The sequence below is a fragment of the Capsicum annuum genome, chromosome 2 (genome assembly GCF_002878395.1).
Source record: "Capsicum annuum cultivar UCD-10X-F1 chromosome 2, UCD10Xv1.1, whole genome shotgun sequence".
Classification (NCBI taxonomy): domain Eukaryota; kingdom Viridiplantae; phylum Streptophyta; class Magnoliopsida; order Solanales; family Solanaceae; genus Capsicum; species Capsicum annuum.
Window position 1 is genome coordinate 68,135,657 of NC_061112.1, and position 17,604 is coordinate 68,153,260.

Consider the following 17,604-nt stretch of genomic DNA (forward strand, 5'->3'; position numbering starts at 1 on the left):
CTATGGTGAATGGTGAAGTGATTTGAAAGTGGAATTATGAAAGTTATTTGAAAGTGGAATTGTGAAAGTTATTCTTTCAAAAGATTTAGATGATATTTACATTATGAGAATTGATATTCTTGATGAACTAAAAGTGATTGACAAATTATATGATGACTCACATGTGTTATTGTACTTATTTCATCCTCTCATGATTATGATGATTTTCTTTGGGCTATGTGAGTCTTTCATACATCCTGCATATTTCTTATAAATATTTATGATGATGATGTTTATACAACTGCATACACCCCCATATACTCGGTTTCTTTCCATGGTACTGACCCACATCTTCGAATGTGGGCTGTATTTTCTCGGAATGTAGGTTCAGGTGCTCAGTTCCAGGTTCAACAGTGATTCTTCGGGCGCGCTGTTCTATATCCTCTATTGTGGTGAGTCCTCATATTCTGAGGACGTGATTTCTGATGTTGGTTTCACGAAATTATTTACATTTGATAACTGAGTATGAGTCAGTTGGGGCATGTCTCAATGGCTCGCTGGTTTTATTGATTTTCTTAGAGGCTTGTCAGACTAGTATAGATGTTGGGAGTTGACTAATAAGTCGTATTTTGTTATCTTTCTAAAATTCTTTTATTCTTGGATGATGATTACTCTGTTGATATTTGAGGGTTATTTATAGAAACCCCGTTGATTTGTGTTGAACTAAATGAAAATTGCTCAAAGGGTTAGCTTGCCGCTACTCATAGTCTCAAGCACCGTGTGATGCTCCAGGACCCGTTTTTTGAGGCGTTACATGCATAGTGTTCATTCATGAACTTCTTTCATCCATGAAGCCCAAGAATATCTTTTCTAAAGTCAAGATTTTAGATTTTCTTTATGAACTTCATGTTGGGTTTATTTTGTTGATGTTGAGAATGATCAATTGAATTCAAATTCATGTTGGGTGGTTAATGTTATGTGGAATTGATTTGTATAGATGTATATTCATGTGACCCTATGATTAAACTATAGGATGATGAAATTAGATGTTGAATCATGATCTGTAATTTTTATAAAATGGTGTCTACATGTACTATGCCTACTATATGTTTGATTAAATGCCTATACGAAGAAAAAGTGCCCAACTAGCATGATATTATGAAATCCCCATTTATGTACAAGTTTATGCATATCACATGTTTGATGAAGTGTTTCAATATATGAATTATGAATTACGTTATTAGTCATGTGTTCAAGTAAGTCATGCTATGTCAGTTTCTTTCCATCGAGTCCTGGGGGTACTTGTACCCGATAATTTAGCTGTGTGCCTAAAGCCATGTCATGTTTTCAATATAATCTCAGTCAAGCTATGATCCATAGAACTCAGTAAGTCATGTGACTCAGGAAAACCCAAAAATCTCAGAAATCTCAATAATCTTAGTAGTTCAGTAATCTCAGTGATCTCAGTACTCAGTAATCTCAGCAACCTCAGGATTCTCAGTCAATCTCAGTAACTTCAGTACTCTCAGTTAGTTCTCAGAACTTAATACATTCCGTCAGTCAACGGATTTCAGTAAATTCAGTTTAGCTCCGCTAAACAATACAATTAGAATCAGCTCAGTTCAGTCAATCAGTTCAGTGTCTTTCAGATGGGAGTAGGATTCATCACCGAGCGAACCTAGGGATAGGAACTCACTCGCTAGATAGGATTGAGATCTCTAGAAGAAATTCATAAGTTCCATAACTATGTAGCCAGTGTAGGTACGAGATGTCACCCATTAGGTAGGACTGACATACTCAAGGATCACCCGTTAGCATATTTAAATGTATAGGACTGATCCCAGGGGTCACCCTCTAGATTAGGATTGGCTCCACAGCAATTGTCTTTACCAGTGGCACGGTACTAACACCCTTCCAACTGGGGTTACAGGTTGGACCCCAGTTAGCTAGTATGGGGCATGTCGATTAGATAAATACATCCCACAGTTTCAGTTACAGAATCAGGACTGTCAGATATAGTTAATCAGCTTTGTAGTATAGATTTAGGACTGTCAGCTACTGTCAATCCTTATCATTATAAATAGACCCCGGGATCACCCACCAGACAGAACTGATCTCAACTTTGGTCAATCAGTATCAGTATCATCAGATGTAGAGATCACTCGCTAGATAGGAGTGATCTCAAATTTAGTTACTCAGATGTAATACGAAACTCAGCTAGTTCCATCAGGTTCAGGACTGTCAGATACAGTCACTCCTGTTATTAGTTATATCAGTTATCAAAACTTATATTATTAGCATTCAGCTTCAGGACTGTCAGATACAATCAACCAGACCAGTTCTTCATAGTCAAAACTGTCAAAAACAGTTATCTCTATATCAGTAACATAGTATTAGTCCCTCAGTATTCAGTAATACAGTATTAGTTTCTCACTCATCAGTGACTCAGATGTCAATGTCAGTAGATGTAGTAGTCAAAACTCAGTATTCAGTCCTATAATGATCTCAGTTACAGTTACGTATGCATGTATGTATTATCACGTTCATGTTAGTCAGTCAGTTAGTATTGTTCATGAGTATGAACCTATTGTATTCAGCCTATCTCACCTGCATACCAGTATATTCAAAGTACTGACGCATTTACACTATGGTTTCTTATACCATAGGTTTAGAAGCACGAGCTCCAGAGAACAAGTAGCATCCCAGTTCAGCGATCAAAGTTAGCAGTGAGTCCTCATCCTTCGAGGACATGATGATCACATTACTATTTCAATTTTCAGTTTATTTCAGTAGTTGGAGTTAGTTGGGGACAAGTCCCATCAACTCCTTATTCAGACTGTTTAGAGGCTTTCAGACTACAGTATGTTCAGATAATTATCTTAGTTATTTTCATATTGCTATACCATATTTTTTTCAGTTATATACTAGTATTGAACCTTATGGCCTTTCAGTTCATGTTTTCGTATTTACGATATTATTACTATTATTCAATACTTAGTTTACAGATATCAGTCATGGGTTAGCTTGTAGTTCTTCGGGGTCATGGGCACCGTATAGCGTTCTAGGTACCAGATTCGGGGCGTTACACGAACAACGAGAAGAGACTTGAAGAAATTATGACTTCATGAGAGAACTCAGCAGAATCAAGTCCAATGCACGGATTTGCCCCCGTTGACTTTGACTATCCTATGCAAGTTTTCATTAATATTAACATAAATGAGTTGGAAAAATGATGCAAAATTTGTAGATTTTTCATCCATGTAAATTATAAATTTTGAATCATTTTGCAATCAATAAAATTCAACATTTATTCACTCCTTAGTCCTTACTTTGTAATTTTTTCCATTTAATGATTTAACTAGTTTAAATTAAATACTTAGTTTTAATATATTACTAATTTAATATCAAGTATTATTAATTTATTATATTAAGTAGCATATATTTTATTTACAGAAGTACATACATTGAATGGTACGTATACATGTGTATATGTTTTATAAATTAGTATATATTTAATGTATACATGTGTATATGTTTTATAAATTAGTATATAACTATATATTTAGTGTGTGTGTATATTTTAGTGTATATAAATTGAAGTAAATGTTTTTTTTAAAGAAGTACATACATTGAATCGTACGTATACATGTGTATATTTTTTCTAAAGTAGTATATAGTTAACGTGTATATGTCTTTTAATTAGTATATAACTACATATTTAGTGTGTGTAGATATTGTAGTATATATATATTGAAGTATATGTTTTATTTAAAGAAGTACATACATTGAATGGCATGTATACATGTGTATATATTTTCTAAAGTAGTATATATTTAACATACACATGTGTATATGTTTTATAAATTAGTATATAACTATATATTTAGTTTGTGTATATATTGCAGTATATATATATATATATATATATATATGTTTTATTTAAAGAAGTACATACATTGAATGGTACGTATACATGTGTATATATTTTTTAGAGTAGTATATATTTAACGTATATATGTGTATATGTTTTATAAATTAGTATATAACTATACATTTAGTGTGTGTATATATTGTAGTATATGTTTTATTTAAAGAGGTACATACATTGAATGGTACGTATACATGTGTATATATTTTCTAAAGTAGTATATATTTAACGTATACATGTATATATGTTTTATAAATTAGTATATAACTATATATTTAGTGTGTGTATATATTATAGTATATATATATATATTAAAGTGTATGTTTTGTTTAAAGGAGTACATACATTGAATGGTACATATATATGTATATATATTTTCTAAAGTAGTATATATAGTTAACATATACATGTGTAGATGTTTTATAAATTAGTATATATATTATTATATTGTAGTATATATCTTGTAGTATACATTTTATTTAGAGTAGTATATATATTTAACTAAAGTATAGTCGTATACACAATTAGGTGTGTAATTGTGTATATGTATTATGTGTATATATTTTTTAAAGACTAATATAGTATATACTATATATATGGATACGTGAATAATCACGGATATGGACTTAGGAGAGTGCATGTTGGACCCGAGCCTTGGTACGTGCAATTAAAGTGTAAAAAGGCCCAAAATGCACTCAAATCAGCCCATAAATTACACTAGATGGGTGCCCACTCTTTGAAGGGCCTTTTGGTCATTTTAACTTATATTTTGTAATAGATATAAAAGGAACATTTTAGGGTTTTTAGTTTAGCTTTTGGATGATATTTGTGAGTCTTGTAACAAACTCTCTATCTAGTGAGAAGAGTGACCACCGAAACTAGGATACAACAAGAGGGTGGATTCTCTTTTGTTGTTGCTTGCTTGGAAGCGTTGATACTAGAGAAGTGGAATCCAATCTGGTGTCACATAAGAGATAGGTTTATTATTGTGTGTAGTGTTAAGGGTCCAAGAGTGTCCATTCTTGGGTTCTTAAGATTATACCTTTATTTGGTCTATTTATCTATCATTTTACCTTCTTGTAATCTTGTTTAGTGTTTGTGTTTTAATCTTGTATTCTTGTTGTTATTGTTAAATTCGAATCTTGTGTCTTATTGTTCATCATATTATGTTGTTAATCTAGTTTGTTACTTGCAGATTTGGTGTAATAGACACCTTGTTATCTTATTGTTATTCTGTTCTTGGGAAGCCGAGACTTGGTCTCCAAAAGGGTTCACGGATTTTTTTTATTTTGTAAACTAATTTTGGTGTTCCTTTATTTGTCCCGTATCATTTGGTATCAGATCCATCTTTGGTTTTGTTCTTACAATACCAATCTTGGACTTTCTTTCTAAGAAAATAAAAAAAGAAAAAAAGAAAAGAAAGACGTGTTCTTGAGCTTGAGATCTTAGCCGAGAAGTTGAACTTGTTGTTGATGTATCTTGGATGAATGTTGTGTGTCTAGGTATAGGATTTATTTTACTTGTGTTATTGTTTCAAGTGTTAGTATTTTTGTCCATTAACACTTTGAGTCGATCTGGATTTGAGCTTTAAAAAAATTGATGTTGTTGTTTTGAACAAGACCATGGACGTATGTTGAAGTTGTTATTCTTGGACATGTGGACTTGTTTTTATAGTCTTGGTTGGATGTTTTTGGTGGTTTTGTTTCTCTTGATAAAGTTATTGTTGAGTTCTTGACATTCATCACAACCTTCACCCTTGCTAAAACCAAAATACAACACCAAAAAGAACCTTGGCTGTGTGTTGGCACTAAAATTTGCTGTGATGTGTGTTGAAGCTTGCCGTGGGGTGGAAATTATTGTTGTGTTGTTGATGTGTTCTTGAAGTTTGTTGTGGTCTTAATCTTGTTCTTCATCTCACCTTACAACTTAAGACAACCAAAGTGTAACATAGATTCAAAAAGGTGAACCTATAAGTTGTAAAGTTGTTTGTGAGAAGACTTGAGCCATCACTTTGTTGACTTAACATTTACTTTTCAACCACTTTCCTTGTTTCAAGAACCTTGTTTTGTGGGAATTGTACAAAGTCAATTCTTGCCTTTTGAAGATTAGACTTAAAGGAGATTTAAGACATATACTTTCCCTCCAAAACCAATTGTTTTTATTACATAGTAACTAAAGTTTGTAAACTTCAACTAGTGACTAATTGTGGGGTATGCTGCCATGTCACCCAAGTTACTGTTCACACAAAAATTTTAAGCTCAAAATTTGATCTTTTAGTTTCACTGTGTTGTTTCTTTAGTTTAGTTTGTTGATTCCATTACTAACTTACATGCTAGTTTTAGATTGTAAGTTAGTTTTGAAACCGTCCTTCGTATAGATGTTCCTTTGTGTGTCTTATACTTTTGAGTCGTTGTAATACTTGGTCCAACTCTCACTGCCTCACGGAGTACAAACAAGGTTACGACACTTGTGAGAAAAAAAATCCAAGAGACAAAACAATAAAGAGGGAGTGTGAGGACCATTCTTGTACAACTAACTTGTTGTTATTTTGTAAGTAACTTCTTAGCCATACTGGAAACCATTTTGGCCCTCCATGATACTTTTTCCCGAGACCTTGCTAGGGCAAATGCGGGTCCTAAAAAATTAACTCGAATGTGGTAACTATGCGTGAGAGATTGGATCGAATGGAGAGTCGAAAAAACTCTAGTGCTTTTACTCTCGAAACTTTACTTCCAATGACCAATCCTCCAAGACCACCACATAATGCAACAAGCCAAGATCCAAATAGCCCTTAAAACTAAGAACAAGATAGACTACTTCTCCCATAAGTTGATCAAGTCTTATAAGGAGGACTTGGAAGCTAATTTCCTCTCATCCAAGCTCCACAACCGAAGCTCCACGTTACCAAATCGAGCCTCTCAACTGAAACTTTTCTTTTAAAAAACCGACACATCCAAGAAGCGAAACATGGTAGAGAGAGACATAAAGGATATGAAGTCTACGACAATGCTTATATGATAGAAGGAGACTTGAGTCAGATGAGATTGAAGGCCAATCTCAAGAGGGAGAGGAAGCAGAGGGCCAAAATAAAGATGTTGAATCTGAGACTTATTGTCATTATGCTCTCGAGTTTGGCTAGCTTGTGGACTATTTTTGTCCATTTCTTATGGGTTGTTTTTAGCTTGTTTTTTGATATGTCCCTTGTTATTATTGAGCTCTCGTGCTCTTTATGTTTTGCGGACTATTTTTTAGTAGGCTTCCTTTGAAGTGACCAGTTGAATGAGGTAAAGCCATGAATTTGTGGACAAATTCCTCTTAAGATAGAGAGAATGATACGTGAATAATCACGGATATGGACTTAGGAGAGTGCGTGTTGGACCCGAGCCTTGGCACGTGCAATTGAAGTGTAAAAGAGGCCCAAAATGCACCCAAATCAGCCTATAAATTACACTAGATGGGTGCCCACTCTTTGAAGGGCCTTTTGGTTATTTTAACCTATATTTTGTAATAGCTATAAAGGGAACATTGTAGGGTTTTTGTAGGATTTTTAGTTTAGTTTTTGGATGATATTTGTGAGTCTTATAACAAGATCTCTCTCTAGTGAGAAGAGTTACCACCAAAACTAGGATACAACAATAGGATAGATTCTCTTTTGTTGTTGCTTGCTAGGAAGCATTGATGCTAGAGAGGTGGAATCCGATCTTGTGTCACGTAAGAGATAGGTTTAGTATTGTGTGTAGTGTTAAGGGTCCAAGAGTGTCCATTCTTGGGTTCTTAAGATTATACCTTCATGTAGTCTATCTATCTATCATTTACCTTTTTGTAATCTTGTTTAGTGTTTGTGTTGTAATCTTGTGTTCTTGTTGTTATTGTTAAATTCAAATCTTGTGTCTTCTTGTTCATCATATTATGTTTTTAATCTAGTTTGTTGTTCGCTGATTTGGTGTAATAAACACCTTGTTATCTTGTTGTTGTTGTTGTGTTCTTGGGAAGCCGAGACTTGGTCTCCAAAGGGTTCACGAATTTCTTCCATTTTGTGGACTGATTTTGGTGTTCCCTTGTTTGTTCCGTATCATACATAGTGTATATATATTGTTTAACGTATTTAAAATGTATATAGGTGGGTACATATAGTGTATATTGGAGAGAAAACTTTTTTTTTTTTTTACCAATTTTGATCAAATTTTTAACCGATTTTGACCGGGTTTAGGTGGGTTGGACCAAGTTGGGTTAAGTGGGCCAGTTCAGGATTATTTTTAAAAATTTTACTGTTGGGCCAGGAACCGGACTGCCCGTTTAACCAGGCCCGGATCCGAATCGGCCTACTAACAGGCTAAAATTCACGGGCCAGTTCCGAGTTGACCCTGCCTGACCCACTTAACACCCTTACTTTATACCACATTTGCTAGGAATGGTTTTCCTTAAGTTGTTAATATCGGGTTTACCAAACGAGAATTTCCCTATGATGGCATATCGTAGATTTTCTTGAGCAATCAACGATTTAACCTCTGAGGATTTCCACGTGATATTAGGCTCACCATGCAGCATGATCACCTGTTTGGATGGAACTTTCGGTATCATATTTACTCGAGACTATTGTTTAAATAAATTGGCAAATTGGTTTTGCGATTCAATGGGAATCCGTGATTGTAATAATGGTGTTTTATTATCCGGAGGCTTTTGAGATGGTAGTGGTGGAAAATTTTCCGGTGGAAAAACCCCACCTGATGAAATTGCAATCATCCCCGTCAGAGAGGGTGTAGGGTTTTTTTTCTTGTTACTACAAGGTTTTTTCAAATGGAAAACTATGTTCAGATATCTAAGTGATACAAATAAGTCAAAAAAAAAAATTGCTAACATTATACCTAGAAATATAGTACTTTCCTCTAATTTTAAATAAGTAGTTTTTAATTTAGGCACAATCTTAATAAATTACTTATTCCTAAAAAATAAAAAAAATACTATTTTCACTTACTTGGTATCCTTAATAAGTACCTTGAAAAATGCATAAGTTTTTAATAACTTTTGGTTATATAAAATTATTTTTATTTAAATAAACCTCAAATTGAAAGAACACCGTTGATGTCTTCTTGATTATATGAAACATTACTTATTTTAAAAAAATAAAAATGTTAAAGAACCACATATTTTTAAAACTGAGGAAGTATTAAACTACATGGAATTTCAAAAGATTACTTGAGTTTCTTTTCTATGTTAAGTAAACTCCTAGCAGGTCAACAAGTACATGTATGAGAAGAAAATCAAAAGATCTGCAAAAAAGAGAGTGACTCGGGACAAAATAGTTTATTTAGTAGTACTCCCTTATTTTTATTAATGCGTATTACATTCTGTTTTAAATGTGTTTCAAATATAATGTTACTTTTTAATTTTTATATTTTATAGTGACTTATTTATTCCAACATCTCATGTGGCATTGCAAAGTTCACAATATTTAAAAGACATTTTAATACATTACATATCTTTTTACAACAACAGTAAACTCAGTGTATTCTCACCAAGTGAGATCTGGGATCATTACACATTTTTGAATTAAAAATAATGAAATAAAATTTTTCTTTATTATTTATAAACTTGCTGTCCAATAATAATTAAATAACAATAATATACCCAGTAATCAAACTAACAACATTATACCCAACACAGTTCCACAAATAAAATTGGGGTGTCCAATAATCAAACTAAAGACAATAAAGCAATATATACTGAGGTATGTATGATGCAATCAATAAATAATTAATCAAGATGAAATTTTCCTTTTGAACAACATTTATCACCAGTATCATGGCCAGCATAGTATGTCTGGAGAATAGTTAAAATGAGGAGAACAACTGAACCAACCAAAGCAATTATAGACCATGGATTGTTAAAATAATTTTCTTTAAGACCAGCCATCCACATCTTGACTTTGCTGTTGTAGTGCTCTTCGATATTCATCTTGACATCATAGTAAGAAGAGCTATCATCCGCCTCATAAGTATTCAAAGCATTGTACAGTTCAACTACTTGTTCGTCACTCCCTAAGCTGTTAATTATAATTTCCTTCTCTCGCAGCTCCTTCACGTCCTCTTTTGAAACCACAAGGAGCTTCATGAAACTCACGTAAGCAATGATAGATTTAGGCATAAAAAAATTAGGAGAGATCTCATAAGCTATCATGTTCATGAAAAACACTCTAGTGTACATTGTAACATAGCACCTCGGAAGCTTTAGCATAGCAGACTGACAAAATTTAGTAGGACTAAACCTTACACCTTTGAGTGATTTAATCCCACTAGCCCTGAAATCAATGCCCTTTGATTTCAGATCCATCACTGAACGAAACACGTACCGGCCAGGCATAATTGTTTCTTTGTTTATACTGAAGCAACAGTGATCGAGGCACGATACCAGGTTGTTGATATCGCAACAATGGTCTGCAGGTGGCGTGCTTTCGTGATCGACGCCTGTGATAATTACTCTTCGAAAAATTTCAAGAATGTGGGGGGGTTCCATCTCATTATTGGTGACATCAGGCTTATCAAAATTTTTATCAGGGAAGAACATTTTAAAGCAATAGGTTTCCATGATCTCTAACAATTTATCTCCCAGAGTAGTACCATATTTCAAGGAAACCAGTATCTTGAGAATATAGAAAGGTACCTGATTTTCAAGCAAATACATGTCACGTCTAATGTTTGTGTAAACAACAGTACCAAGTTGATTAATTATCCGGATCTTTTTTTGTGACTGCTCAGTCTTCGTTGTTGGTCCGATATAATTTAGAATGAGACATGCATCTTGAAGCATCATTCGAGCAAATACTTCATCACTGTACCCACTGGTGAATTTTTCCAGGTAACAACTTTTAGCGTACCCAATATCTCTTAAAATCGCATGCATGAAGACACCATCATTTTTGTCTTCAATAAACATTTTAACAGCCTCGGGCTTGAAATCCTCAACGAACTTGAGCTTCGGATGCTTTCCATGGTGGTAAGGCCCCAGTGAAACCACTTTTGGTTCATAATCATCACTTTCCTTATTCTCTTCTCTCATCAATGATGGAACCATTTGCATAGCTGGCTAATCAAAAGGCATTTCTCTTTCGATCAATCCACTGCAATGCAAGATAAAGTAATTTAATTTCTTTTTTCAAAATAAAAAATTAAGTATATATTTTTGTATTAGTGACAAATGCGTTAAAGAAATTGTTACAAAAGAAATTAAAATAATCAAAGTATGATTAGTTACTAGAATAAATTAATTTCAGTGAAATTTTATATATATATATATATATATATATATATATATATATTATATTATATTATATTATATATAAGTCTTTCTATAGGGACTGAAATCATGTGAACGGGAAAAATTGGCGGTTGTGGTGTGGTCGGAACTAAGAAATTCATATTCTTGTTCTTCATCAATCATTAAGACTACTTTGCAAATATAAATTTTTAGTTCATAACTAAAATTGGTGTAACTATTAGGATAGTAATCACAAAGATACAATTATACATTACTAAAAAGGTCTTTGAGTAATTGGTAAAGTTATTGTCATGTGACTAGGAGGTCATGAGTTCTAGTTTTGAAAATAATTCCTTGTAGAAATATAAGGTGAGAATGCGTGCAATAGTTCCTTTTGATCTGACCCTTTCTCGAACTCTGCACATAGCAGGAGCTTAGTGCACCGATATGCCCTTTTAGTAATTACCATAACTTATTTCTTTGCTTCAATGTCATTATAATTTAATTACAAGTGTATTGTTCATTCACACAAGTGTAATTACATATTTACATTAAATTTTTAAAATAAAATTTAACTATAACAAATTTAAATTAATATCTTATAAATAAGGTCCTTTATTTATGATATTAAATTAAGTATTTAAGATATATCTTGTATCTTGAAAATATGTTACTTAATAAACATATATTTTTAACTATATTGTAAAAAGTGGTTGATATATATATAATTTTACAAATTAAATTAGTACATTTTAATTTAATAAATCATAAATCATCTAATTTTTTAGAACATGAGATTCATGTTTGACAAAAAGATTAATATCATAAAATTATTCAAACATTTAATAAAAAGATAATCTATCACTCTAACGGAAGAACGAATCACATACAATGTGAAATAACATGTCAAACTACTAAAACAAACAAGTTAGAGCGGAGAATACAACATAATTTAAAAGTAAAAAAAGTCAACATAATACTTTTATGTTAAATTTTAACATGACTAATATAAATATAAGTCTAAAGAAAAGAAAATGTAAGTTTATAAGATCATTCAACAACGAATTATACTTTAATTAAAAAATTGGAATACTAATACAATTATGCTAGATAAAGAAAATAAATAATAATAATAATAATAATAATAATAATAATAATAATAATAATAATAATAATAATAATAATAATAATAATAATAATAATAATAGCAATAAAAAATACTTTTTAAAAAATTAAAATTAAAATGAAAAGAAATTCAAATAGAAATTCAAAAAAAAAAAGTAGATGAAATTAAAAATTACTCCCTCCATCCCAAATTACTCGTCCCAAATTGAGATGACAAATTTATTAAGAAAAATAATTAATAACATAGTTAGTTTACAATAGTGGCCCTATTAAATAATGTTTACATTTTAATTTGAATAAAAAGTAATTAATGCAAAGGGTAAAATATCAAGAAAAAAATTATATATTCTTGATTAATAAAAAAGACAAGTAATAAGAAATTAAATTAAAAAATTTGGAACGGATAGTTTGAAACGAAGGAATAACATATAGTTACAATTAATTCACACCTATCCTAAGAATTGGAAAGTCTAATTAGCCTCTCCCAATTACACTCATTTTCCTGCTAAACAGTAATTAGCTGCCAAACTGTGCTACACCCAAAAGTGACACTCAAATCTGATTCGAGGTAGCTTTCAGAAACAGGACTTAAATAAAGTATTATTTTAGTGATCAATTTTCGTCTCTCGACTTTCAAAATGATAGTGAGTCGGCTTAAACGAAATGCAGAAAGACGCTTTTAATTACTCTCTTCGCTAATTTTTATTATGTCAAAAATAAATTTTTAATTTTATTTATCATTTTTGATATATAAAAAAAATATAATTTTTTTTCATATTTCACCCTTCATAATAATTACTTATTCTTCAAATTATCTTTAAAATATCTAATATCGAATATTAATTAATAAAATTAATGTGATAAAATAATTATATCAATAATTATTTTTTTAATAGACATGATAAGTAAAACTGAAAGGAGGAAATATTGAATATATACCATCTCTAGACATCAAGGAAAAGAGAAGAATTTTAGGAAAGGATACATTTTGACGTGGTATTATAAGGAATACGTTTAGTTGCATAACTAGTTTCAGTTTTTTCCCTGAGGTACGTATTGGAAATATCGATAAATTTTTCTTGAATTATTACTTTAGTCTTCGAACTATTGGCAATCTTAAAAACTCTCCTATACTTGATTAAGTGAATTTTAAAAAACCTCTCTTATGTCACGTGTTCATATATATAAAATTGGTCAAAGTCATCGACAGACACTTAAACTTGTTTTGAAAATTCACTTAGATCCCTCAACTAAGGCTTGTTCCTATCAGACCCCTAATCCCCCCGAATTTTGATCCAATTGAGCCTTTTTTACACAATCAGCAAAAGGTACCTAGAGAGTGTGTTACACTCGCGTGACGTGACAAAATTAACCAATTAGAAAAAAACACGTATAAAAAAAAAATTATTACGTGAAATTGTTATTTTTTCTATTTTTCTATTTAATTATCTATTTAATAATAATTTATTAATTAAAAAAAAAAAGAAAAAAAGCACCCTTCACCCCCACCTCATCGTCATCTTCACACCCTCTGCCCCGGCGTACTCACAGTTCACACACACACACAGCTCTCACACACATAGGGTTCACACACACTCATCGTCCTTCACAGTTCACACACACACGAGAAAAGCAACACAGTAGACATTTTCCGACAAGACTCGCCAGAAAATCAACTCCAAAATTCTACCATTCTAAATTTATTCTATTACATGAACCCATAAATGATTTTCCTAATTTTATGTTTCAAAATGGAGAAAAGGCCTCTAATACATATACACAAGGCCTTTTCTCCATTTTTCCAATGATCATATTAAGATAAGAAACCACATCTAGTTCACGCAGTTTATCAAACACCTTACGTGCACATCCCAAACGGTCACAATTCACATACATATGCACCAACAAAGCTTCAACAAACGAATCCAACCCCAACCCAGTTGTTAAATCATACCCAGTGAATAGTATCATTTTTATACACATATTCCAGGAAATAGTATCATTTAATATTATTTTATATTTTTATCATTTACTAGTGTTTTTGGTCGTTTTTGGATGGCCCTTTGGTGAATTAGAGTTTTCGATTATGAATTTCATCAAGATTTTTGTGATTTTGGATCGATGTGGGTTGTTTATCATTTCGTGGATTTAGTTGAGTTAGCAGTTTGGGTGGTGAATGGATTCAGATTTGTGTGAATTTTTGAGTTTTTTTTTTATAAATTATTCCTTTTTTTTGGATGACCAGTAGAATTAAGTTTTAAGAAGAAAAAGAAAGAATGAGGAAGATGGGTGGAGAAGAAGATGAAGAAGGTATCAGAATTGGAAAAATGTTGGAGGATTTTTTATTAAAATTTTGTTTTATTAAAAATTTTTTGGGGTCCAGTGCTTTTTGTTTTATTAAAAAGAATTTGTAATTGGTTTATTAATATTCAAATCAATGAATTAGTAAAGAAAATCAGATTTTTGTTTTATTAAAAAAATTTTGAGGCCCTCAATGCCACTTGGCACATTTTTATTCGTGATTTAGTCTAAAAAATATTCCTCACGCGCCTCCCTTGATTACACAACACGCGATGTGCCATGTAGGCAAAAAATACTCAATTGGATCAAAATTTGGGGGGTTTAGGGGCCTGATAAATACATACCTTAGTTGAGGGGTCTACGTGAATTTTCGAAATAAGTTTGAGTATCTGTCGATGAATTTGGCCTCTAAAATTTTTTGCAGATATGGCATACACATAAATATACATGATCAAAAATATATTTTAAAAATTGAATGGTAAGAATTTAACAATAAAAGAAGAGAAGAATGAAGTTTTTTTAGTACCTTATCCCCTACTCAGTACCACAGCCCCCTCCCCATTTTCTTTTTTAATTTTTAAAGTAAAATTAAAATTTCTTGCTTATCCCCACCCCCTACCCTAGCCTCCCTATCCCTCCTTCCAAAAGAAATTCCTACCCTCACCCCCTCAATTTTTTTCTTTTTAAATTTTGTATTAGATATATATAAATACATTTAGAAAAATCTTTTCTACTTGCAAGAAAAATTTACTTAATTTCTTGTATTCGATGTAAAAATAAAAAGATTTTTCGAAAAAATATTTATATATCTTTTTTCAAAATATTTTTTTAATATATATATGTCTGTGTATGCCACGTCAATAGAAAATTTGATATATACATATGTGTGACATAAGAGCAATGTTTTTAAATTCACTAAGCCACGTAGAGGGATGTTTTTAAGGCTGTTAGTAGCTTCAATAGTTTGAAAATTAAAATTATAATCTGTGCCAAGTTTGAAAGAGTTTTCAATACTTATCTCTTATTTCTTTTGTAAAAAATAAAATTTATTATTTAAAGGAGTTAAAAACACAAAAAGAATTATTAACGCTTTAAGAGGCACACCCTGAAAACTAAAAAAAGGACATCTACATACCAGTGCACTAGCGTTTGGGAATTGGGATGCTCTTCTGGTGAGATGCTTGATAACAGTTCAAGGATATGTTAAAGTCATATTTAAAAGGTTCTCAAGGATGGAATATTTTAAGCCTTGGTTCCATAGTAAAGAATAAATGTTAAAGTGTCATTGGAATGCTTTCAAAAGTAATGTAGAAATATATTCTCTCCATTTTAATTTATTTGTTACGATTACTGTATGGAGTTAAAAGAAGTATTTTCCAAATATTTTACTCTTATTAAGTATTTTATGACTTATAATATTTTTATGTACTTTTTAAATATTTAGTAAGTTATACTTTAAAAATAATTAAAAACTCTATATTACAGTTTACATTAATTTTAGATAAATCTGACACAAATAATTTAAAATAAATTAAATAAATTAAAATAGGAGTGAAAATATCACTTTAATATAATATAACTACATTAATATCACATTAATATCACTTTAAATCTGACACATATATTTTTTGTGATTTGGTACCTTTAAATATCACTTTAAATCTGACACATTTTTTTTTGTGATTTGGTACCTTTGATCTGTTTTTATTTTATTGTAAAATAATAGAACTACCCCTTCTAAACATTTTTATGAGGGAACAAGTGAAATACAAATAACAATCATTTAGTCGTCCCATGACGGCTCGACTTAAGCAGTTGATTTACTTGAATCTACTTTTGAAAAAACAATTAATATTTGTACCTACTGGAAAACAAAAACACAACCAAGGAAAAAAAAGGATTGAGATTGTCCATAGTTCTTTCATTTTTGTTCTGTCCCTCACCAAAAATATTTTCGAAAATTCCTCATTGCTACAGTGAAGATGAGGCCATTGCATTCTAGTGGTGTGAAGATATAAGTAATTATAAAATGATTACAGACACCTTCAACGTTGACATGATTGTAGTTTGGTTTGGTTTGGCTGAAAAGTTCAGACGCAGGCTATGGTGTTATACAGAAATTCAAACAAAACTAGGTTGTAGTTGAGGAAATAAGGATGCAAATATTAGCATAATGCGGCTTTCTGTTGCTATTTAAAAAAAAAACGATTAAAAATAAGGGCTCTAGGCCTATTTGATAAAAGAAAAGAATTACAACCGGATTCAAAAATGATCCGGTCCAATATAAACAAATGCACAAAAACAATCTGCTATGCCTAATCAGGAAACAAAGAAGAACAACTAAGAAGAGTCTAGAAAACCATTCATTTTCTTCTTCGATCATCTGCAAGCTTGAATCTTAGTGACTGAACTGATTTTTCAATGTTGGTGCAGTTATAGTCTCCATGGTTGCAGCTTCAAGGCCGCTCAATTGAGATCGATAAGTTAGGCCCATAGGCTTAGAATGTCAGCTTTGATCTAAGGGAAAGATGATAGGGTGAAAAATCAAATTAAGTCTTGTGAATTAGATTGTGATGCATATCAATAGGAGTTATGACGAGATAGCGATCCATTCTTACTCTAGCGTATTCCTCAGATTTAAGTCATTATGGCTGTTATAAATCGGTAGAATAAAGCAAACCACAAGCAAAAAGAAAATAAGAACACGCAGATTTATGTAGAAACTCTTACGAGAAAAACCATGGGCAGAGGCAGAGGAATTTCACTATGAAAGGAGAGGATTACAATGTGGAGAATGAGTATTTTTTGAATACATAAAATAACACACTAAATGCACTTATATAATATGTGAATACAAAGTCCTAGGCCCAAAAACATAAAGGTCCATACCCACTTTCTCTCCATCTTGAGGCTCGGCCTCATTCCCCTCGGTTTCCAACCCCACCTCCTCTCCAAGAAAGTATAACTTCCCTTCCCTAAGGATCACATTCCTTCGGTTCGGACACTCACTAGCCTTG

The 17,604-nt window shown here is 31.7% G+C and overlaps 1 protein-coding gene across 2 annotated transcripts; it reads right to left on the reverse strand.

Moving 5' to 3' along the window:
* Positions 1 to 9,468: 9,468 nt before the first annotated feature.
* Positions 9,469 to 15,773, reverse strand: LOC107860825 (UPF0481 protein At3g47200). Of its 2 annotated transcripts, XM_016706315.2 has the most exons (3): positions 15,723 to 15,766; positions 10,568 to 11,024; positions 9,469 to 10,012 (listed from the first exon to the last, which is right to left on the reverse strand). In XM_016706315.2, the coding sequence occupies exons 2-3, from the start codon at positions 10,982 to 10,984 to the stop codon at positions 9,662 to 9,664; spliced, it is 768 nt and encodes a 255-aa protein (XP_016561801.2). In that variant the 5' UTR covers positions 10,985 to 11,024; positions 15,723 to 15,766; the 3' UTR covers positions 9,469 to 9,661. The 2 variants fall into 2 exon arrangements, with proteins under 2 accessions (XP_016561801.2, XP_016561800.2); XM_016706314.2 differs by having other exon boundaries at positions 9,469 to 11,024; positions 15,723 to 15,773.
* Positions 15,774 to 17,604: the final 1,831 nt, after the last annotated feature.